Source organism: Solea solea, chromosome 6 (assembly GCF_958295425.1).
Source record: "Solea solea chromosome 6, fSolSol10.1, whole genome shotgun sequence".
Lineage (NCBI taxonomy): Eukaryota > Metazoa > Chordata > Actinopteri > Pleuronectiformes > Soleidae > Solea > Solea solea.
In genome coordinates this window covers 22351102-22374188 of record NC_081139.1, presented here as the reverse complement: position 1 = coordinate 22374188, position 23087 = coordinate 22351102, and the positions used below count along the sequence as shown (strand labels likewise).

Here is a 23087-nt window from a genome sequence, read left to right as displayed (position 1 = left end):
TTCAAAACAGGTTTGGCCAAACAATAATGTCCTGAACTAGTTACATATTCTACCTCACTTTTTAAACACATTTAATTGAGGACAATATCTGAGATGTATAGTTTGTGTACCATGCCATTTGTTAGTGACAAGTGTACACTTCCATATTTATGCTATTGTCCAGCATCTATAATTACTATCTCTCTCTCTCTCCCTCCCTCTCTCTCTCTGTCTCTTTCTCTGTCTCTCTCTTTCTGTGTGTATTGGTCGACACATGTATAGGTGTGTGTAACTCAACACTGAAATGCTTCGTGTAAGAAAACTACAGCAGCACACAGTGCTGAAACTAATACAGTGCTTCACTTTACAGAGGAGACAGACGAGCTTACACCATGCAGTGGGTAAGAATATTGTTATATACTATACTTTATTGTGTTTTATCAAATCCAGTTTTGGAGAGCTTGTTGCTCAGTAACGTTTGTCAACCCCCAGGCATTTCTGCCGGCGGTTTACTTCCTAACACGTAGCTTTAATTGTGATGTACGTATGTGATCATATAACACAGTTGTAAAGCAAGCCCCTTAATGTCGAACGTAAATAACATGACTTATTCTACAGCTACAAATGTTCTATTTTTGAATAGTGATATATTTGAACAAGCATGCCTATTGTAATAACAAATTTAAGAAAACCAGTCACCATACAGAAATGGACTAGAAGAACTTTGGAATTCAGAATCCTCAAATAACTCCTGCTGTATGTTACATACTGCACATGCAGGTGTTTTTTCCCCATAACACCCCAAATTACTGTGCACGATGGCTAACTACAACTGTGTATATGGTCAGCAGGTGGGTGTCCATATAACTGTTCTACATACTCAGTATAGTGTGTTTTGTGTCTACTTCAAATTAGAAGATTAGTAGATTATTAAAGGTCAAAATGCAAACATTTCTAGATGTAGCGTCTATGGATAGGTGGTATTAGATTCGGCAACCCACATAGCATCTGGCTGTCAGCCAATGATGACATCACTGGCGAGCCTAAATTGGCCCACACGTGAAATGGCAAATGTGGCCTTTTATGATGATGTCACCCAAAATTAAGCAATGTAAAATAAAAAAAATGGCCTGAATATCTTAAGACACCAACTCGGGTAAAGTTGTGGCACAATTGTAAACAGAAGTGGAGTCACAGTATTGCCTTTGTGATAAAATGCAATTAAAAAATATATGATTAATCCCCCTCATTTCAGTTATTACCTTCAACAAACGAGTCAAAATAAGTAAATACTAACAGCATCAATAAGAAAAACAGTCTTCTACAATATCATTTTGTAAAAATGGTGTCTAATATTTGCAGGTGCAGTACAGTGGATGAGCAGAAACAGACCAGCTCCTCTGTTGACGGCTGCTCCTGTTCGTGCCATCGTAGATGAACCGATCAGCATTAAAGGGCAATTCCTCCCCCCATACTCTCCAGTTACACTTTGTGCACGATTGTATTGTGAAGATGGTGACCTGTGGGAGGCATCCGCCCATTATAATACAAAAGCTGATGGCACTGTCAACTGTGAGTCACACAGTAGAAACTTATTGTAGCGGCATGAATGTGTTTTGCTTGTCACTATGAGGTGCGTGTGTCTTGAGGTCTGTCTATGTGTGGGCGGAGTTGTGTGTGGGTGTGTGTGTGTGTCACTGGGGCTGAGTGATTACCTGATTACAGCTCTATATCATCATATCACATTTCCGCAAGTCCATCAGCAGAAAGTATGTTTCAGTAAAGAATATAAAATAAACACCCACGAACTGCAGTTACGGCTTCAAGTTTACTTTTTGGATTAAGCATGTCGGACAGAACCCTGTGTTCCCCTCTCAGTGACTACTTTGGGATTTGATAGTCATGTTACACTTATCATATTTACTCTTGGATTATGTACAGTAAATGCTTTTATAACAATGTTACTCAAAAGATGTTATGTTATTATCCTCCCTCTGTGCTGCTTATCTGTCAGTAATCAGAGGGGAAATTAAATGTTCTTTTGCACTTCATTTTAACAGATATTTCCCGTCAACTAAACTATCCTTTCTGCTGTCTTTCTCTTTAAACAGTGACCAGGGATCATTCAGTTGGGGGTTCATATTTGGGCTGTGAACCAATGGGACTCTTCTGGGCACTGCGGCCATCTCCTGGAGAAAGAGAAGGTCCAAGGCAAGTTTAACTATCTATCGACCAAATGACCGACCGACCGACCGACCGACCAACCTATCTATCTATCTGTCTAGATAGTATTCCCCCTCTTGTCCACCGCATACACATGCCACAACAGCTGTATCATCTGAATACTTATGGATGTGGCAGGACTCAGAGTTGTCGAAAGTCCAATGTGTACAGTGTGAACAGAAGGGGAGCCAAAACTGTGGCCCCTGTGGGGAGATCGAGGACGTCAGGGAGGGAGCAACCCCCCCACCGAGGAGCTTGTCTCTCACTATCAGGGTCTGCAAGGTGTTGAACGCACTTGAGAAGTCAAAGAACATGATCCTCACATCGGTGCAGCATGTACAGAACCCTGTCTTCCACTCCTATGTGTTCCTGGACACTCTAAATTGCCTGTAGGTGAGAGTGGATGGTTGTTGGTCTCTATATGTTGGCCCTGTGATGGACTGGACACCTGTCCAGAGTGTACCCCATCCAGGTTGGCACCAGCAGCTCCGCGACCCCCATGTACAAGAAAAAATGGAAGTGTGTTTCACTGTCACACTATATTGTTCTTGTTACGACCAGGCCTGGGGGTCAAACCCTGATTGCAAGAAGACTAAGGAGATTTCCTCTTCCCAACTCCCAAAAGAAACCACCAGCTACAAGTAAAACAAGTAAAACAAGTTTAAAATGTCTGCTGGCAGTCTGGCTGTGAGTGGTTTGACTGCAGCTGGGATGATCAGGCCTCTTGTACTGGGGCCTCCTGTGCAGGACCAATTAGCTCCCAGGATCCACCTAGACTGACACACATGTCATTCACTCAAACATGCACACCTGCAACCCATCTCACACTCATAACATAAACTCAAAGGCATGTTAATGCCTGTTTTAAATGGTTTTGTGCTCTTTCCACAGACTGAGGAAGAAAAATGTGGAAACTCCATATGTCGTGCACATTTCCCTCTGGGATGGGCATGTGTCACCCAGTGAGAGACCGAGCACTGAGCTGGCTGCTGTAACTGCTGAGCGCTGGTTCATGGCACCAGGTGTAAGAAGAATAGAGATTCGCCAAAATGGAATTGTAGGGACGTTATTCTTACCTCCTGGTGAGCACAGGATTTAAAGCATATACTGTATTTAGGTGGTGGACGAGAACTGTGTCCACCACCACAACAGCATCCTCTGTCTTGGTTTCATGCAGGTCCTGGTCCATTTCCAGCCATGTTGGATCTTTGGGGAGTTGGTGGAGGACTGCCAGAGTATCGCTCAGCCCTGTTTGCATCCAGAGGTTATGCCAGTTTATCACTCGCCTACATGAAGCACAAAGACTTACCTGGCCCATTCCATTGCCTCACTGTTGGTGATTCATATTTCAAGGTACAGCAACATAGTGGAATTACTTTGATATTTTCAATTCAAAATATTTTATTCTTCTTTTAATTCCCAGAAAATCATGTACTTAGTGTTTTATGTATATCCTTTTATTCTGTTTGGACAGTCAGCTTTCCAGCTGCTTCAAGAACATCATCAAGTTTGTGCTGACAGAGTTGGGATCATCGGTCTGTCGTACGGAGTCTACCTGACTCTTCGAATTGCCACTCAGTTTGGTGTCAAAGTATGTCTGAACATCCACAGTCTTACATTGGTTTTGTGTTATGTACAGTACATTTTAAATATAATAGCTGTTAGCGGTACAAAGTTAGATTTGGTTTTTACGTTCTCCTCTCCAGCCATCATGCTTGATTTGTGTTAATGGACCAGCTGTAAATATCATGAAGCACTCGGGTGGAGACAGCAGGACTCAAGACAGCGATAGGTAAATTGTACATGTTTAAGTTTTTTTCAAAGAAGGAGAGAAACAAACTGCAAATAAAAATGTCAAACGAACCCAAAACATGTGACTTAGGGTCATAACAGACATGTAGTGACTAATCAGTCCAATTTTTAGCCACACTGCTGGGTGCGGGTGAAGACCTGTTTCAACGCACTTCAATGAATAGATGTTCAGGGTTGAATTCCCTACTTTTAGATCCTGTAGTGACTAAGTCCCATTTTCAGCCCTACTGATTGCTAATTGGTCATTTGTTCAGACCTGTAACTCGGAGAAAATGATACCGAAACTTACACTGTTGTGATGTTACTTCCAATAAGTTATCCATACGATACAAAGTCTTTAAACCATAAAATCCTACTCACGCCTTCTGAGCACAAAAACTGTTTGCTTCCCAAAAATTAGCAACACCTGTGATTAGTGACATGAATTTAAATATGTTGTGGCCAGCCTCGGCCTTTACTAATACGCCCCCTGGTGCTCAGGAAGAATAAACCCAGAAAATACAAATTAATATATGGCTCCTACAGATCCTCTGCTACAAACTGGCCATGCAAGTATTTTGTGAAGATTTTGTGCAATGTCCCCATCACCCGTACGTGATCACCTGCTTATAGAGACTTAGCTACTCCCCATAATAAACAATCAAGATGTAAGACCTGATAATCAGGACTAATGATCAAAATGGCTGCTACAGGACAGGAATTGTTTTTGTGCAATACTGATGTAATGTTTATGTTGTAGTTCAAATATAAGATGTTTAAAGGGGCAACAGATGACTCGTGTCCCCAGTAGTTCCTATTTAGCAAGTTTTTGTATAATTGTCTTGCAATATATTGATTGTCACAGAATCATTGTATTGCGATATTATTGGTATCATGGACCACGTATAGTGCATCATATCATTAGGTGATTCCCACCCCTTCCTGTGTGCAGCACAGAAATGTCACTGTGTGCAGCAGCTTAATCAGCATTGCGAGAACTCATTTGACAATGGTTTGCATGTAGACATGCTGACGTTCGTTTATATTTCAAAGTTACACACTATAGCTTGAAATTAACTTTTCTCCTCTCTTTGAACTTTTCAGTGATCCACAATATTGGACATATGACCATCAAGGCTATGTCACTTTCAAAGAAGTCTCCAGCCTTCATAATATTTGCCCAGGAAGCAGATTGAAGGTGATGGGAAAGACTTAAGCGTCCACTCTGCCACCTCCAGCACTAACACATATGCAATGTCATTTTACAAACACCACTCCAAGCTAATTGTGTTTTTTGCAGCTGGAGAACATCACCTGCCCATTAATGTACATTTTGGGAGAAGATGATCTGAACACTTCAAGTGTGGAGAGTGTAAACCTGGTAAATTGCATCTCTTTACTTTCTTTTTTTCCTCTAAATGAACTTGCTGTTGGTTATATGACTCTGATATGTTGGTCATCAGATCGAGGAAACCCTGAGAGCTGCAGGTAAATCTCACCTCTTCACTTGTTTGTCATATCCTGGTGCTGGGCACTTGATTGAACCACCTTACACACCACTTGCAAGAACATCACAATGGAGAGTCAAACCAATAAAAAGTGAGTCCTATCAAAGTGTTGAATTTTAGATTCAGCCACATCACCCACACTCGTTATCATTGCAATGAACTGTAATTGGAGAGTAATATCTGTGAGTCTGAGTGTTTTTTTTCTTTTTATATACTGCAGTGATGGTAGCATGGGGAGGTCATGTCTCACCTCATGCAGCTGCCCAGGAAGATGCATGGAGGAACATTCAGGAGTTTATGGAAAATAATCTGAGACAGTGAATCTGGTGTTGGTGAAGACTTGCAAGGACTTGCTTGGGTTTGGGAAATGCTGCATTTACCTCAAAGAGTTTTGCCTCAGGGAAACTGAAAGATTAGAAAACTTTGTTGCATCTAAACGTACAGAAAACTGAAGGTTTTTATAACTGTGTGGAGTTAATAATGTCATAATGTGCAAATATATGTTCTGTTTGTGGTAAAAGCATATGCATATGCTTTTTTTTTTTTAAATAAAAAATATTGTAATGAACAATGTTATTTCTCGTTTGATTGGGGTGTTTTTTGGACTCCTACTTTGTGGCTGAGGGGATTTTTTTGTGTCAAAATCACATAATTTCGTTGGAGGAGATATATTTGATACATCTACTCAGCCCCTTTTATCTGTTAAGTACCTGTAAAGGGCTAGTGCAACCAGCAACGTGCAGCATTCCAGTTGCCAAAAAGTGATTTGGGCTCCTACCTTGTAACCTAAATGCTTTTTCTGCATCAAAATCACTGGTTTCCAAAAGGTAATTACAGCTTCTACGTTGTCGGTGACACTTTTTTTTTGCCTCAGTTTTATTTCAACTAAATGCTGTAATCACATTTTGGCAAGTGCAATGGAGCTCATTCATTTGTTTATAATCGGTTATTTTACTTTGAAAGGGTTAAAGCCGGAAGTGTAAAAACAGGAGACAGAGTTATAAACGGAGACTGAAGTACCGTGATTTATTTTACATACGCGGTTGTTTGACGAGGGTACAAGGTTGGCCAGTGTTTAATTATTATTGTGTATGTTTTCAGTTGCCTCTCATGTCTGTTTGTAGTGTTATGGTGGGAGTTTGATGCACATGTGGAAGTTTCTAGTTCATTTGCATCGAATATTCTTATGAGTGAGTCATTTGCACGGTCGACCCTTTGGTATTGGAAACAAGTAGTTTACAGTTACCACAGTGGGTTAATATGAAGACCATATTACCGTTAGAATAGAAAGAGTTAAGGCAGATTGTTTCCATTAATATTTTACTATTTTGTCTACGGTTTGTATATACAGAGGCTATAAGAATCTACTGTATGTACACACAAAACATACTCACTGCTATAGTGACATATATGATCACAAAAATACAAAAGTTACATAAAGAAGGTTGTATATATGTGTGTGTGCGTGTGTATATGTATATTTATATATATATGTATATTTTTATATATATATATATATATATATAAGTGTATATATATATATATATATATGTGTTTATATATATATATATATATATATATATATATATACATATATATATATATATATTTCAATTCAATTCAAACTTTCAAGGCTCACACACAGTCCTGTCTATCACACGTGAAGTAGAGCCACTGATTGACTTCTGTTTAATGAACTCAGTCAGTGTTGGGGGTGCTGCTAATCCATGTTAAACATTTATTTTCCCCAGTCATTCAAAAGCTCCGTGCAGCTCCTCAACATAAAGATTTGTATTTCTAAAGTGTGACTTGCATTAAGAATGATTCAGTTTGCTTCTGTAATGTAAGTTAATGTGTATTGTTATGGGTCAAAGGTAGAAGGTCTATTTCTAACAGCAGATTGAACTTTGCCTAGAAAGCGCAGCCTTTATACAACAATATCATTGGTTGAATATTTACCTGGGGGTGGGCCCACTTTGTGTCACTGTCACAGTTTTGTTTCTGTGTTTGACCATCACTCTTTTGTCCACACACTATAGGTTTAAGAAAGTCCATTATGCTGAGACGACATACGATGATAACAATACAGCACATGGGAAAAGTCAAAATAAAGCCATGTTTCAGTTTACAGAGGCAACTGGCCAGTGTGCATCGCACAGGAGGTAAGCACTAAATCTTACTTACCCAGGGATGTGATTACCTTTTTTTGTGGATGTTTCAGTGTGGTCGTGTGGGGCAGATGTTTTTCTGTCCCTTAAAGATAAGAAATATACTCAGGACTACCTCATGTATTTCCCTGGGAAAGATTCTGATTATAAATAGTTTGATCAGAAAGTAATCTATGAATTATTTCAGATGGTGATAATTAATGGATGAATCTGAAAACTTTTCTTCCATGGATTTAAAATTAAAATCAGTGATTTTGCATTATGGCCCACATAAGTTGTTGATCCACTGCTGCCTTGATCAGTAGGTTCAAATGTGTTATTTTGTGACTTAAGGATCTTGAAATCCTTCACTCAGATTCATCTAAATAACACAGATTTATCATGCAAGGCAGCAGTTATCAGCAACTCTTGTGACTCTGCAATCAAACAACAAAGCATGTCATGTCATGACGGATAATTAGTCAGACAGTCAGTCCCCTCAGGGAAAATCAAGTATGTCTTAACTTAAAGTATAATAAAAATGGATGTTTATAATTTGTCAGTTTACTCATTTACATTGTAGATTCAAATGAAAACATCTCTGAAATCAAATAAATCAAATTCTATATATTATTTCCACTGGTGTAGTTATATTCATTTTGTTTGCACAGCACATCTCATACTCAGTGTACTGCCTATTAAAATATATTAAACTGAAATTATTAAAGAAGTAATAGGTTCAATAGGTTAAAGTTCTGTTTTAGTACCTATGACATTCAGATGTATCTTATGGTGTTCAAAACAGAGCAGTCTGCTGCTGAGAGAAGGAAAAATAGAGAGAGAGGGACAGAGACAGAGAGTTAGTGAAGATGAACAGACTGACGTCTTTATTTGACTAACGGGTTATTGATATGAGATGTTATTTCATTTGAGCATTTAGTCTGTCAATTCATGTTAATATATTTGATATATTCAGGGTTCCCACGACTGGGTTGAAAATTCAAGGACTTTCCAGGACCAATTCCCTCAAATTCATGGACCGAAAGTGCTGACACTTATATTGGAGGGCAACTTGTAAGAGCCGCTTCGCCCTTGGCGTCCATTTTTAGTGATTTTCAGCACACTCTGTATCTGGCCAAGTGATTGTCCTTGGGAATTCTCTTTGGTGAGCCGTCACGTAATTCGCTCTCTCTTGCTTAATGTTACTCGCTCATTTTTCGCTCATTTTTCTGCATGGAATCTCACATCATAGACAATGGACAGTGTCCACAACACAGCTAGTAATTATGACTCCTCATCAAACTCATGTTTGTTCTGCATAGGTCTAGTCTGTGTACATCAAGCAATGCAGGTCGCATGAAAAAGTAGGTGGTGTCGTAACAAACAAGGGAGACATTTACCTAAACATCAACTTTCATGCACAAAATTCAAGCACTTTCAATGACCCATGTCTATTTTCTGTGATTTTCAAGGGTCTCTTAAGTTTTTTGTCAAATTCACAAACTTTCAAGGATTTCAAGGACCCGTGGGAACCCTGTATATTGGATGAAACTAAAAGTTTATCACTCGTTTCATTAGGAATTGTGTGAAACTTTATCAGCCATTACAGCAAAGATAAAACAAAAACACTGTCTTCTACAATTCTTCTACAATTCATTCTACTTGCAGGTGCAGTACGGTGGATGAGCAGAAACAGACCCGCTCCTCTGTTGACGGCTGCTCCTGTTCGTGCCATCATAGATGAACCGATCAGCATTAAAGGGCAATTCCTCCCCCCATACTCTCCAGTTACATTTTGTGCACAATTGCATTGTGATGATGGTGACCTGTGGGAGGCATCCGCCCATTATAATACAAAAGCTGATGGCACTGTCAACTGTGAGTCACACTGAGGTTTGCACACTGTTGGATTAGTGTCGTATATATACTGTACATTTACATGTATACGTGCTATTTTATCGATTGGTTTTATCGACTCTATTCTTTTTTTCTTTCAACAGTGACCAGGGATCATTCAGTCGGGGGTTCATATTTAGGCTGTGAGCCAATGGGACTCTTCTGGGGACTGCAGCCAGCTCCTGGAGGAAGAGAGGGTTTGAGGCAAGTGATGTACACAAGCTCACTGAGTGTCATGCAGGGTTCCCACGGGTCCTTGAAATCCTTAATAAAAAGCCGTCGCTCTGCCGTTGATGTGAAATTCCATGCAGAACAATGAGTGAGTAATGTTAAGGAAGACAGAGCAAATTACGTGATGCTTAGGTTAATTCCAAGCAAGGAATTGTCTAAAATCTCACCATTTAACAGAGGAGTCTGGTCATGCAGGAAGTACTGAACAAATATTTTGACTTAACTGATTCTAATGATTCAGTTAAACTGAAAACAACTGCTTTACAAGTCACTTGTTTGTGTGTGTCGCGAATAAAACAAAGTCACAGCAGTTTCATGCAGCCGTGCTGTAATGACCCCGCCCACGTTGAGGAGGTCCTATATTAGTAATGGAAAATCAACCCAACTGTATAGAGGCGAGGTGAGCCGATGCGGTACTATATAGTGGAAAAACGTTATTAGAAAGACTGACTTGCCAAAAATCCCATGGACAATCACTTGTCCAGATACAGAGCGTGTTGCAAATCAATAAAAGTGGACTTCAGCAGCTCTTACAAGTTGCCCTTCCACCTTAAGCTGTGTCAGCACATATTGTCTTTGAATTTGAGGGAATTAGTCTGGATAGTCTGTGAAATGTCCTTGAATATGATGTCAATCAAGGTGTGGAAACCCTGGTCATGGTGTCAGTCCCAACTGCCTTTACCTGTAAAATAAATGCTGGGTTTAAAACAAAGTTTTCAACTTCATACTGGATTAAACTAACACATCAAGATGGGTTACATATATATTATACTTTGATACAAGTTCTGAATTATATGAACTCAAAGATTGGGTTTGTTCCAACTCTGAAACAGGTGATAGCACATGTGGCATGACATGTCATGTTTACCCATTCACACACATTCACAGATCATTTACCAGTGGCTAACCCAAAAACTGCAGAGTTTTCACAGTGGCTGGGTATATTCACTGACTGAGTTGTGGAGCTGACTGCAAAACTAGCAGCCGGGAATCACAAAAACTCCCTAAGAAATTATATAAATAACTGTATATTTTTTAAATATGTGGGTCACAAATGTGTTGCCTCAACTCTACAGCCACTGACTGCCTTCTAGAAATGTCAATTCATACAGGCATGATTTGATTCATTTTTGCACAATAACATGTGCAAAAATGACCAAGATGAAGAAAAATAGACTCAGTGCAGGGAGAGGCAGAAACTCAATTAGACTGATTTTAAGCCTCCTCCTAAATACAAAATCTTTCTGACTATACAGAAGACAAAACCATTACATTAACAACAAATACATGTGTTTACAGCAAATGGTATCTGGTTTTGATTGAAGCACTGGAAAGAATATGAACCCCTGTTTTGAGATTCATGATTTGGTCAGCGCCATGTTGATGTTTTGCAAACAGAAGTTCACAGACATCTGGACATCAGCTGTGCTTTATTGTCAGTTCTCCTCTGAACAGGAACGTTGACCTGAAACAACCACTGGGACCATCAACTCCATAGGAAAATGTTTCGTACATTACAATCAAGTGGAAAATAGGCTCATTTCCCCATAAACTTCCATTCAAAGAGTTATTTTTTGCATCCAGTGGTGTCGAATGTCAAATGTTAATGCCTGTATTAAATGGTTTGGTGCTGATGACACTGTCATGTGTGCTCTTTCCACAGACTGAGGAAAAAAAATGTTCAAACTCCATATGTCGTGCACATTTCCCTCTGTGATGGGCATGTTTCTCCTCGTGAGAGGCAGAGCACTGAGCTGGCTGCTGTAACTGCTGAGCGCTGGTACATGGCACCAGGCGTAAAGAGGATAGAGATTCGCCAAAATGGAATTGTGGGGACGTTATTCTTACCTCCTGGTGAGCACAGGATTTAAAGCATATTCTGTATAAAGGTGGTGGTAGGGAACTGTGTCCTCTCAACGGCATCCTCTGTCCTGCTTTCATTGCAGGTCCTGGTCCATTTCCAGCCATGTTGGATCTGTGGGGGATGGGTGGAGGACTGCCAGAGTATCGCTCAGCCCTGTTTGCATCCAGAGGTTACGCCAGCTTATCACTCGCCTACATCGGGCACAAAGACTTACCTGGCCCACATAACTCCCTTAATGTTGGTGATATATATTTCAAGGTAGGATAAGATACAAGTTTTATTTTGTCCTGTGGTATTTTCATTTCTCCTCAAAATATCCCTTTGTACTGTTTGGACAGTCAGCATTCCAGCTGCTTCAAGGTCTTCCTCAGGTCTGTGCTGACAGAGTTGGGGTCATCGGTCTTTCATTTGGAGTCTACCTGGCTCTTCGAATTGCCACACAGTGCGGTGTCAAAGTATGTCTGCACGTCCTGTGTCTGTCATTCCTCAGTCTACTGTTGGATGAATTAATATGAAGATGAATATACATGTTGGCAGCGGTGCAAAGTTAATGCTAATTTGTTTTATGTACTCCATTTCAGCCATCGTGTTTGATTTGCATCAATGGGCCAGTAGGAAGCACCGTGAAGCTGCGAAACGAAGACGGCATGACTGAACCCAATGACATGTAAATGACTGCTCAGTGGTCTAGTATCTGACATCTATAGCCCACATTTTAGGATCTGAATCATCCTGTTGATTAAGATCAGACACAAATCTGTTTTTATTTTCAGTGATCCAAAATATTGGACGTGTGATCATCGAGGTTATGTCGGTTTCAGAGAAGTCTCTTTACCTGCTAATCTTCACCCAGAGAGCAAAGTCAAGGTAATGGAAACAGTCCAGCACTACTGTTACATACAGTCCAGCACTACTGTTACATACAGTACACACATGGACACATTTGTCAGTACCCTTAAAAAAAATACCTTAAAACAAAAGGAATTGTTGCCTCATTTGCTATGTTTACATGGACACAAGTTATCAGATCAAAGCCTGAGCAGAATAAAAGTATGTCACGTAAACATGCCAGTTTGAAAAGCGCTGATCTGATACAGACTATTCAGAAACACATTTCATTCAAAGGGCTTATATATGCTAATAGTCATTCTGCTTGTTTTTCATATATATAGTTGATATCACTTCCTTTTGGCTTCATACTTGAAGCACTTACTTCTAGCACTTGCTGGTACCCAAATGTTGAAATGCACTTATTGTAAGTCGCTTTAGATAAAAGCGTCTGCTAAATGACATGTAATGTTGTAAGACCCATACACTGTGACGGAGCTTTGTCTTGAGATTTTTTTGCCCCACATAGATTAAAAGGCAACCCATGCTAGATGTAGCAAATCTAGCTCTGGTGTCCTTTTCTTTAAGAGCTTCATTGTTCTGTCCACTAACATCCACTAAAGTCCTCCGGTGTTATCTAATCAGCACAAAGAATATTCTCCTCCTCGTTTTGCAGCATGTCGACATGCATTTATGGGACATTAAAGTCTAACTTTTAATTGAATTACTTTTCAGGGAGATTAAAACATTGTTTTTTTATGCTGCAGTGGCACCAACACATTTGTATAATGTACTGTATATATATATATATATATATATATCTACATGGCTTGTAACCGGAGGGTCGCCGGTTCAAATCCCCACCCGGCCAAAAGGGCTGGGGTACCCCCGAGCAAGGTACCCAACCTCCATCGCTCCCCGGGCGCTACTCAGTGTGGCAGCCCACTGCTCCTAATTCTAGGATGGCTCAAATGCAGAGGAATAATTTCCCTAAGGGGATTAATAAAAAAAAAAAAATATATATATTGATATACGTTTACAAAACTGACAAAGAGTAATTGTGTTTTTGCAGGTGGAAAACATCAACTGCCCGTTAATGTACATAGTGGGAGAAGATGATCTTAGTGCTTCAAGCAGGGAGAATGCATACCTGGTACATTTTCTCATATGACTTTCTTTTTCATTTTTGAAAAATGGTAACATTTATTTATAAATACTGAATTAACGTGGCTGTTTTTATGACATCAGATTGAGGAAGGCCTGAGGGCTGCAGGTAAATCTCACCTCTTCACTCAACTGTCGTATCACGGTGCTGGGCACTTGATTGAACCGCCGTACACACCCAATTCAAGAGTGTCCCTATGGAGCGTCAAACCAAAGAAATGTGAGTGCCAGTCATTTGTTTAGTCATTTCATTTTATAATAAAAAGTAACAAGTGTAATCTGAGATGTTTTCTTCTGCAGTAATAACTCTGTGGGGAGGTCATCTCGCACCTCACGCCGTCGCCCAGGAAGATGCCTGGAAGAAGATCCTGGATTTTGTGGAAAACAATCTAAGACGGTGAATCTGTGGCAGTGGGGAGTCTGTTTTAAATGCTGTTTTTATCTCCAAGAGTTTTACATGCTTAGAACTGAGGGAGAACAGGGAGAAACTGTCAATGTACCACAGGGGGGAGCTGGTGGGTCAAAAACAGCTCTTTACATTATTTTAAATACAGCTGCTACACTCATATTTACATATGTAAGATCAAATTGCTGCCATTGTTGTTTGCCAATATGTTGCCTTAGGTCAGAATGGGATTGTTTGTTCAAAAATGCACATGTTTTTTTTAATTTGTTGCCACATTTAACCTGATATGTTAAACATTTAATTATAATACCAACCATCAAAACATTCTCAGATGTCCCAATAACTCAGACACTGTGTCCCTGTGTTTGTTCTTTTTAATGAGTTACTGGTGCACAGGGTAAACGACTTCATTTTAATGAGTTGGGATGAAGAGTTCGTGGCATGCTGAGGTAACCATGGAGATGAGGGTGATGAACTCTTTGAAGTCAATCTCCAGGTCTCCATTCTGATCGAGGTCAGCAAAGAGCTCATCCAGAGTGTCATTCTCTTGGATTTTCTGTGATGTGGGGGAAAAAATATAATCTAATGAATGTGAATAAAACAAGATTGAACGTCTTCAAGAAGGCCATCACGGAAAAGATGAATGAAAGAGTTATTTGCTACATGTCACTCTTGTATGATATGTATGATATTTTATGTACATATATATATATAAGTTCTATGTTTGACAATTTCAATATGTACATTAGACCAATGCAAATTAAAGTATAAAGTTACAAACTGTGATGTCTTTGTTGAATGTCTGTGGCAGATTTCAAGTTGTTAATAGCTGTAATGATATTTCACTCAGATCAGTGTCAGTAGAATATCAGGGCAGTTTAACACATCCAAGCTTCTGAAATGTAGCATTTTGTTTTCAAACTACACTCAGACTTCGTCAAAAATACATCAAAATGTATATTAAAGTAAAATGCCAAATATTCCTTTAATAAATGTATCAAAAATGAACTTCAAGATACTAAATACTAAAAATGAATACGATCAATACCAGAGCTGAAGGATGGAGAACACAAACAAATTCTCAAATGCCTAAGAATAAATGGCGAACAGAAGATAAAATAATTAAAAACAAAGGCAAATGCAAGTGTGCAGTCCAATCTGTGTTAGGATGATGTCATCTTGTTGTTTCCAAGAAAGTATCTTACAGTAAAAAAAATATATATATATAAAGGCATTTTCATTGTCTCAATAGATTTAAATACATGTATCAGTAATACTGTCCATCCCTGACTACAGTACAGTGCAAAAGCCACAGTGGTATAATATTATAGCATAATTATTTCTCAATCACTTACACAAACACATACAGAAACTACAGGAAACATGAATGCACTTTTAAAATAACATTTTCAGAAAAAAGCTTCTACAGGTTTAGTGTGACCTACTCTTGAACTACAGCACGACCCCAGCTCTCTTAAACCTGGAGTGGAACATTAATTAATATTACAAATATCTGCTGTGAAAAAAGACTTTTACACTAGGTTTATTTAAGTCATGCTTGAGCTCTACATACACGCGTTATACAAGTTAAACTCGTATATAAGACCAACTTCCTGTCACATCTTTCCAATACTGCCAGTGATCACCCTGAGACGTTTGCACAGTACAGTGCTGCATAGATGAAAAAAGGCACATGCATGTTCAGTGTTTTAAAAGCTCTATGAATTATTCTAAGCATTTCACCAGTTGCATCGCTGTAACGTACCATTATGAAATGATTCATCTCATGGTTGATAAGTTCCTTAAGTTCGGCTTTCTTCAACTTGCACTTGTGTCCAGAGTATTTGTGGAAAATCCGGATGATAGTGACCATGCCGCTCTCCAGGTCTGACATTCTCTCCTTTGAAGCCTGCAACAATCAAACAAGAGAGAGATTGTTACATTTCTGTTCACCTAAAATGAATTGCAACAAATATTTGACCATGTTATCGAATACAAGCAGTTGATAAAAATGTATTAAATTAAATCAATAATCTCCAACATTTAGTCTTTGGTACCTCCATGTGACGACACAACGCTTTCTTTTATGGATCCCAAGTGCGAGTGATGCCTTATATCTGAGCAGTGTGTTGAACAGCCTCACCCAGTTTGCTATGGACACTAAAATGTATTGATCAACCACTCACTCACTCACTCACTCACTCACTACCTCACTCACTCACTCACTAACGTCTGCCTTGCGTCGTGTAATGCAAGACTAATGGATTTTATTGGTCAGAGATTTGACCAAAAACCATTTGCTCTTAAAATGTGTCACTTGACCACGATCAGGTTTCTCCATTTCATCCTCTACAGTATTCCCTCTCACTGTGCCTCACTCTGCACACACACCGTGTTCTGTGTTTCTGTTCCTGCAAAGGGGGCAACATTTAGCTGAAATAATCTTCCATTTGGCAGACATTAAAGATAAAATAAGGATGTTTTTCATTGACCCAGAATGAGCCTTTAATATAAATATCAGGAGCCAGGTGAGTTTGATAGAGGCTGCAATTTAGGACAGCCATGTTTTTACTGTAGCTCACAATGGATAAACCAATTATCTTTTGTGTTTGACTGAAGGCTACATCGATTCTCCAACACGCTTGGAAGTGAACGGTGAGGTGAGGGATATTTTGCTGCAACTTCGACAATAAATGTGGATTCATTTTACACACTGTACCTTTAAGTGGAGTACAAGTACAAAAGTCACATATCTGTATATTACTTTTTTATATTTCTAGCAACTTACACTTTTACTACATTTCTTGAATACATTCTGCTCTTTTACTCCACTACATTTCCCCTAACTATCTTTGTTACTTGTTACTACCAAAAGAACATTTTATATGAGAATACTACTTTTGATACTTAAGTACAACACATGTCATATACTTTAAGAGTTTTAAGTGACTTCTACTTCCACCAAAGTCTTGGATACTTAGATAAGTTGTGTATAAACAAGGTTCAAACCTTTTGTTTTATTAAGAAAACATTCATATCTAAGGTTTCACCCAGTCATTGAAAATGGAGGTTTGATGGTTTTTTTCTTTATTTTCTTTTTTGTGTGTCATTTTTTGTTCTTTCAAACAATGATAAGCACATTGTCGAGCCATCATACATTGTAGAGTACTTGGACTATAGAGTGCAGAGGACGTGGCTTTTGAAAAACCACTTTTCTAGTATTCTAAATTGCCAATAGCACTCAGTGATGTGTTGTGGTGTGCAATTTAAGGAGAAGGGATGGTCCTGGTGAGGTGGCTTATGAAAAGCTCTAAAGTACAGTTATCAAACCACATCACATTTGAAAAAGAAAGCAACTTGGAAAAACAAAATATTTGCCTCTGAAATGTAATGCAGTAAAAGGACTACATTTTCATGAATTAAGTAATTTGTTTAATTAATTGTACATTAATTATCTCCAGTGAGGATAATACACCATAGTTGTAAGGTAGATGTTTGTTATAAGTTACAGTTACATTAGGTTTCTGTCCCACACGCTGGGAATCACTGCCTTACAAGTGTAGACAAATAGTTATACTGTGCTTTAATGGGCTTTAAATCAACATCATTAAATGTCAACATAAATCAGTAAGATGTATGTATGTTAAGAAAAAAGATAACACATAAACATTTTCTAGTTTACTTTATTCACCTAATGGTCAAATATGATATACAGTAAACAAAATGTAGGAAAGTCCCCCTTGTGATTATAGCAATCACTGTAATGGGAGTAAGATAGTAAAGCTTTTACAGTTTAAATGTATATAGAAGTTTGGGCACCCCTCTAAGATTTCATGATAATTTGCTCTAACTTTCTAACTAAGAGAAGATCACAGCAACAAGATTTGATTTTCTACAGAGATGTAGACATTTGAGTGTTTTTCCGACCAAAATTCTTAGAGTAGCATTACATATTTTTATTATGATAAAATTAAATGTAAAAAATGGTATGTGCAAAAGTTTGGGCACCCTTTTAATCACATTCATTTCAAGACCTATAGGGATTTATAGCTGACATGTTGCAGCACAAAATTGCATTGATTAGCTCATGAGACCTTCAATTACAAAGACAGGTGGAACCAATCATGAAAAAGGCTGTTTAACAGAGGCAATTGCTGGCTGTGCTTGTCCTAGGTTCCTTTTTAGAGTGTGGCAACTAAAGAACTCTCCACTGACCTAAAAACTAAGATAATTCAACATCATGAATTAGGAGAAGGGTACAAGAAATGATCAAGAAGGTTTGGACTGTCTGTCTCCACAGTTAGAAATGAAGTGCAGAAATGGAAGATGACAAGAGCAGTCCTTGTGAAGGAAAGATGTGGTAGGCCAAAAAAAATACAGGAAAGGCACAGGCGAAGGATGGTTAGAATGGTCACAGACAAGCCACAGACCACCTCCAGAGAACTACAAGAACATCTGGCTACTGTCAACCAAGGAATTCATGCAGAAGCACAAGTACAATCTTCTGGAATGGCCATCCCCGTCCCCAGACCTTAACATCATTGAAAATATATGGATTAATTTGAAGCATGCTGTCTACGCACGGAAGCCAAGACACCTAACTGGACTGGAGGCATTTGTATGGAAGAATGGGCCAAAATACCACCTGCCAGACTTCAGGGACTTGTCTGTGGCTATAGGAGGTGTCTACAGGCTGTTCTTGCAGCAAAAGGAGGCTCTACTAAATATTAATGGAATTATTTATTTGGGGTGCCCAAATTTATGTACGTGCCTATTTTTGTTTAAATGCATGTTGGACCAATAAAAATGATTTCACTACTGAGATGTTTCTGTTTCCATAAGGTATAACATATGTAAAAATGAAGTTGCTGCTTCAAAAGCTCAGCAAGTGACAAACTGATGCAGTGATTTTCCTAAGGGGTGCCCAAACTTTTGCATACCACTGTTTATTGCAGAATATGTAAGTGTAAGTGTTCTTGTATGAGTGCCTTTGTGAGGACCAAAAACTTTATGAACATAGGGAGGGAGGACAGTTTGGGTTAGGGTTAGGCATTTAGATGTGATGGTAAAGGTTAGGGTAAGGGGTTAGGGAATGCATTATGTCTATGAGTGTCTTCACTACAAATGCTGCACAAATGCTGGCGTGTGTGTGTGTACATGTATTTGTGACTTGGCATAAACAGTGACCTTGTCAGGGCCAGTCGTCCTCATGGAGACCAAAACCAGGTCATAATGAGGTATAACCTCATTTCTGAGGGAGTGGTCAGGTTAAGGGCTTTGACTTGTGGTTTGGTTTAGGTGCATTAACAGCATAGGATACAGCATTAACTGGTTATGGTGAAGGTCTAGGAATAATTTGTTTAGGCTGGCCAAATGAAGGAAGTCAGTTCCAGTGTCCTCGAAAGAATAGCTGTAAATGTGTACTTTTATCTTTGTGAGGACAAAAAAAAACAACAACATAAAAAACACAGGAAATTAAGACATTTTAGAAAAAAGAGACATTGTGGCTGGCCCTCACGCTCTGTCACACCTTAAAATGGCTTTTGTTAATACTACTTGTTTAGTAGTATAACGTACCATTTCTATACATGCTGCTGCTTTCTCTCTTCTGTCTCTAGCTCACCTCCCTCTTGTCCTTTCTCTCGGCGCTATACTAATAAAATTGAATTTAATTGAATTGGATTGAACAATTTCCTATTTGCATTGGGACCGTGAATGCACCGCGGCAGTGTTTCCTGTTAACCACTCCTGGTAAAAATGTCCGTGTTCGCTTCGCTCGCTGCGGTGACGCTAGTGTCGTGTCCTTGTGTGTGTTTAAGCCTAGCTGTGTGTGTGTGTTAAGGAACCGTCCGCCCTTCCTTGCTGCAGGAAACGCGTACTGACGATTCTGACGTACAGAAACGCAAGTCTTACAGACCTCTGTGTTAATTAGGTTTTTAACTGTTTTAACGACACTGTCTTACTAAATTATCCGTCTTTGCTACTGGTGGAGAAAAACACAACAACCCTGAGAGACAGACGACAGGGAAATAAGCAGTGTTAGGTGAGGTTTCTGTCATTTATGTCTCTCTTTTTTGTTCTTTACATTCCTCTGCTACACACACTCTGTGTCCTTCTGTATGTGTACGTTTACGCGATGGGAGCAACTGGCTGCAGTAAAGTCTACTACAGTCACACGTTAAAACAACGGAATTAACATTACTCAGTTGTTTTTATTGAGGCCTGTGTTTCCATCATGCAGGAGACGATATGAAAACGTCCTGACGCGGTTATGCTGACTAAAATAATTGCGATTCACGATATGTGCTATCATTTGTTTTAATTGTAAAATATAATGATTTTAAATTATTATTTTTCTTCTTGTAATTGTAAACAGACGGGGGAAATTTACATTTTCCATCACGATGATCCTGATGAAAAATAATTGTGACTTCAATTATTATTGTATTAATTGTTTGTTTCTAATTGTAAACAACTAGAGGACTGTATGGACATTTCCTGTTATGATTTTCACACAATTGCAAGTAATGTGTTATTGCTTCGTGATACTAAGCTTTCAGTTACTGTTGAATGTTACTAAAATATAATCCCATGTCCAAAACATACTGTATTATAGTGTATATATTACATAAGTGTTGTAATGACCATGTTGGACTGTCCACTGGACGTGGACTGTAAAAGAGGCTCTATACACTCTTATCATGTCATACTTCAAAACAAATCACTGGAACTGTACGTTGACAAGCATTTTAAAGTCACGTGACATATTAACAATTTTACCACCATCTCCATTATGGAAGTTTTTAATGTTCAATTTATTGTGAGAGCTTTTTGGCGCAATAATCTCATATCATCCCACCTATGGTTTCAAGTCTCTGGTCGTCACTATGATCCACAGTTTTACTCCAGATTTTTGCATGTGTTTTGAATGCTTACGTGACAAATTGTATGGTGTTGTATGGAGAGGATTGTGAGTTCTTAAATGATGTGACTTTAGCAGTGATGCTGTGCGGTTCACATGACTCAAGACCTGAAACCACATCCTTCCCTTTTTTTTCCTTTCAGAAATGACCTGTTTTCATTTTGAGGCTAAAATTAACTCTGTATATATAATGACCTGCCTCATCTTTTTTTCTCCCATTTTTCACACTCTGTTCTAAATAAATCCCCACCAGGGCTGGCCAGAGGTATTTTAGTGCCCTTGGCAGGTTTTGGTGTACCCACTGTCACCGCACCCCAAAATGATCACCACAATGGTTTTAGTACATATTCTCATTAGTTGGACATTTATTACTTTTCAAAATTACAATTTTACTTAAAACAGTTTAGATATTGTAGTAATGGAGTGTTTCATTTACATTGGAAGTCAGAACTGGGAGTAACAACACCTCCAAGTTAACCTAGTTCAAGGGTTCTCAATCCTGTTGGAGCAGGGAAACATGTAAGACATGCAGGGCAGTGGGTCCCCAGGACCAGGATTGAGAACCCCTGACCTAGTTCCAGCAAAAACTCACGGACAGTCTTTGGAAAGGCTCTGTTATTCTTGCTCTTATGGAGTAAAAACAACCTATGACAAAATATACAGTACACTTATACTATTGCTGTGTTTCCATCATGGTAAGGTTTGGTACAGTTTGGAATACTAAAGCCCTGAGTCAGGCTTGCGTTTCAACTGAGAACAGTACTTTTACTTGGTACATGTGGTGTGGGCCGTGCCTGGTAGTTGTGTCTAGAGCTGCAATTAATGATTATTTTCACGATTAATCGAGTAATGTCAGAAAACGTTAAAAAATATTGATCAGTGTCTGTCAAACTTGGAAATGATGTTATCGAGTATCTTGTTTTTTCCACGAACCAAAAATTCCCTTTTAATGTTTTCTTTGTTATTGTAACGAACATCATTTCGTCACTTGAACATTTTGCACAAGTTGGTAATCATGTTCTTTTGCACAATAACTGGAAGGTACATTAATAACAGCACTTTACACTGTAGTCACTTTATTTGCCATAGTTTGCACAGTACATTTTGCACATTGCGTATTTGCACAGTTTCTACAGATGTTTCATTACATTAATTTTTTATTTATTGAATACTTATGAAGTTATTTATTAAACCGTGTGACCGCAGGTGATACTATGTCTTCGGGAGGTGTCGCACTCGGCTCCGTCTGCAAGAGAGTAGAGCGGGTTGAGCTCCGACGGAAAGATGTGTAATTGAAATGATAACAGTGTGAAGCATGTGTAGAGTTTATGGTTGAATATGTGTGGTGCAATATCGGGTGGAAGAAGTGTGAAGGCTGCATGTGTACAAAGTTGTTTGTGTTAACACTTACCTGTCCGGTCCTGTGTCTGCTCCAGGGTCCGCGGCCAAAAGATTCCCTCGGGCGCACGGGCACCTTGATAAACGTTCCGGGAGAGACCAAGTGGCCGGATAGGAAAGGGGGGGAGGGGGGTTCAAATGTTTGGTGGTTCTGTTTATTTATTGTAAAGATATTTTATAGGTTTATCGGCAGGGGCATATCAGTAACAGAAGAGTGATGAAGATTAGGTGCTAAGGGTAAAAGGGACCGTACTGTACCATTTTACTCAAGGAAGGGGGGCCAAAAAATGGAAGAGGAGGGGCTGATTATTTTGCTTCTAGTGCTAATGGAAATGCAAAGAAATACATACCATACTGTATCAAACTGAACCATTCTACTCTAATGGAAACACAATTTATGTGTACTACTGACTTGAAAGAAACAAATTACTGTTGCTTACTATTGACACGAGAGGCAGCCATCTTGGAATCATATGTCAGTTTGTGAAGTTATAAGTTATAAATCCGACCTGAAGTGGTATTCCAGTTGAAACTTCTGACTAGGAACTCGAAATGCACCATAATACAGAGAAAAACCACACTTTAAATGCTGTCAATTAAAAAGATATACTGCTATATCTTAGGTCAGGTGAAAGTGCAGGCCGACTGAACAGAAAATTGTGAAGGTCAGAGGTGCAAAAACTCTTTCATTCTGCATGCATTGTGACTTTGTTGTCCTCCTCTGGACAGT

The 23087-nt window shown here is 39.0% G+C and overlaps 3 protein-coding genes across 5 annotated transcripts; 2 read left to right on the top strand and 1 right to left on the bottom strand.

The window, feature by feature from the left end:
• The first annotated feature begins 264 nt into the window (after positions 1-264).
• On the top strand, positions 265-6031 carry LOC131460597 (bile acid-CoA:amino acid N-acyltransferase-like). Its single transcript, XM_058631208.1, has 11 exons — positions 265-380; positions 1342-1551; positions 2091-2190; positions 3094-3284; positions 3380-3555; positions 3677-3793; positions 3909-3994; positions 5098-5191; positions 5294-5374; positions 5457-5592; positions 5722-6031. Exons 1-11 carry the CDS (start codon positions 284-286, stop codon positions 5820-5822), a joined length of 1389 nt encoding a protein of 462 aa, XP_058487191.1. The 5' UTR covers positions 265-283; the 3' UTR covers positions 5823-6031.
• Positions 6032-6488: 457 nt separating this feature from the next.
• LOC131460916 (bile acid-CoA:amino acid N-acyltransferase-like) lies at positions 6489-14195 on the top strand. 2 transcript variants are annotated; one of them, XM_058631814.1, is made up of 13 exons: positions 6489-6564; positions 7541-7663; positions 8625-8813; positions 9317-9526; positions 9649-9748; positions 11439-11629; positions 11722-11897; positions 11978-12094; positions 12221-12306; positions 12413-12506; positions 13540-13620; positions 13716-13851; positions 13932-14195. In XM_058631814.1, the coding sequence occupies exons 4-13, from the start codon at positions 9331-9333 to the stop codon at positions 14030-14032; spliced, it is 1278 nt and encodes a 425-aa protein (XP_058487797.1). In that variant the 5' UTR covers positions 6489-6564; positions 7541-7663; positions 8625-8813; positions 9317-9330; the 3' UTR covers positions 14033-14195. The 2 variants fall into 2 exon arrangements, with proteins under 2 accessions (XP_058487797.1, XP_058487796.1); XM_058631813.1 differs by lacking the exon at positions 8625-8813 and having other exon boundaries at positions 6495-6564.
• A 198-nt stretch (positions 14196-14393) lies between these two features.
• Positions 14394-23087, bottom strand: LOC131460928 (protein S100-B-like). 2 transcript variants are annotated; one of them, XM_058631837.1, is made up of 3 exons: positions 22371-23087; positions 15803-15946; positions 14394-14593 (listed from the first exon to the last, which is right to left on the bottom strand). In XM_058631837.1, the coding sequence occupies exons 2-3, from the start codon at positions 15929-15931 to the stop codon at positions 14450-14452; spliced, it is 273 nt and encodes a 90-aa protein (XP_058487820.1). In that variant the 5' UTR covers positions 15932-15946; positions 22371-23087; the 3' UTR covers positions 14394-14449. The 2 variants fall into 2 exon arrangements, with proteins under 2 accessions (XP_058487820.1, XP_058487819.1); XM_058631836.1 differs by lacking the exon at positions 22371-23087 and adding an exon at positions 16095-16184.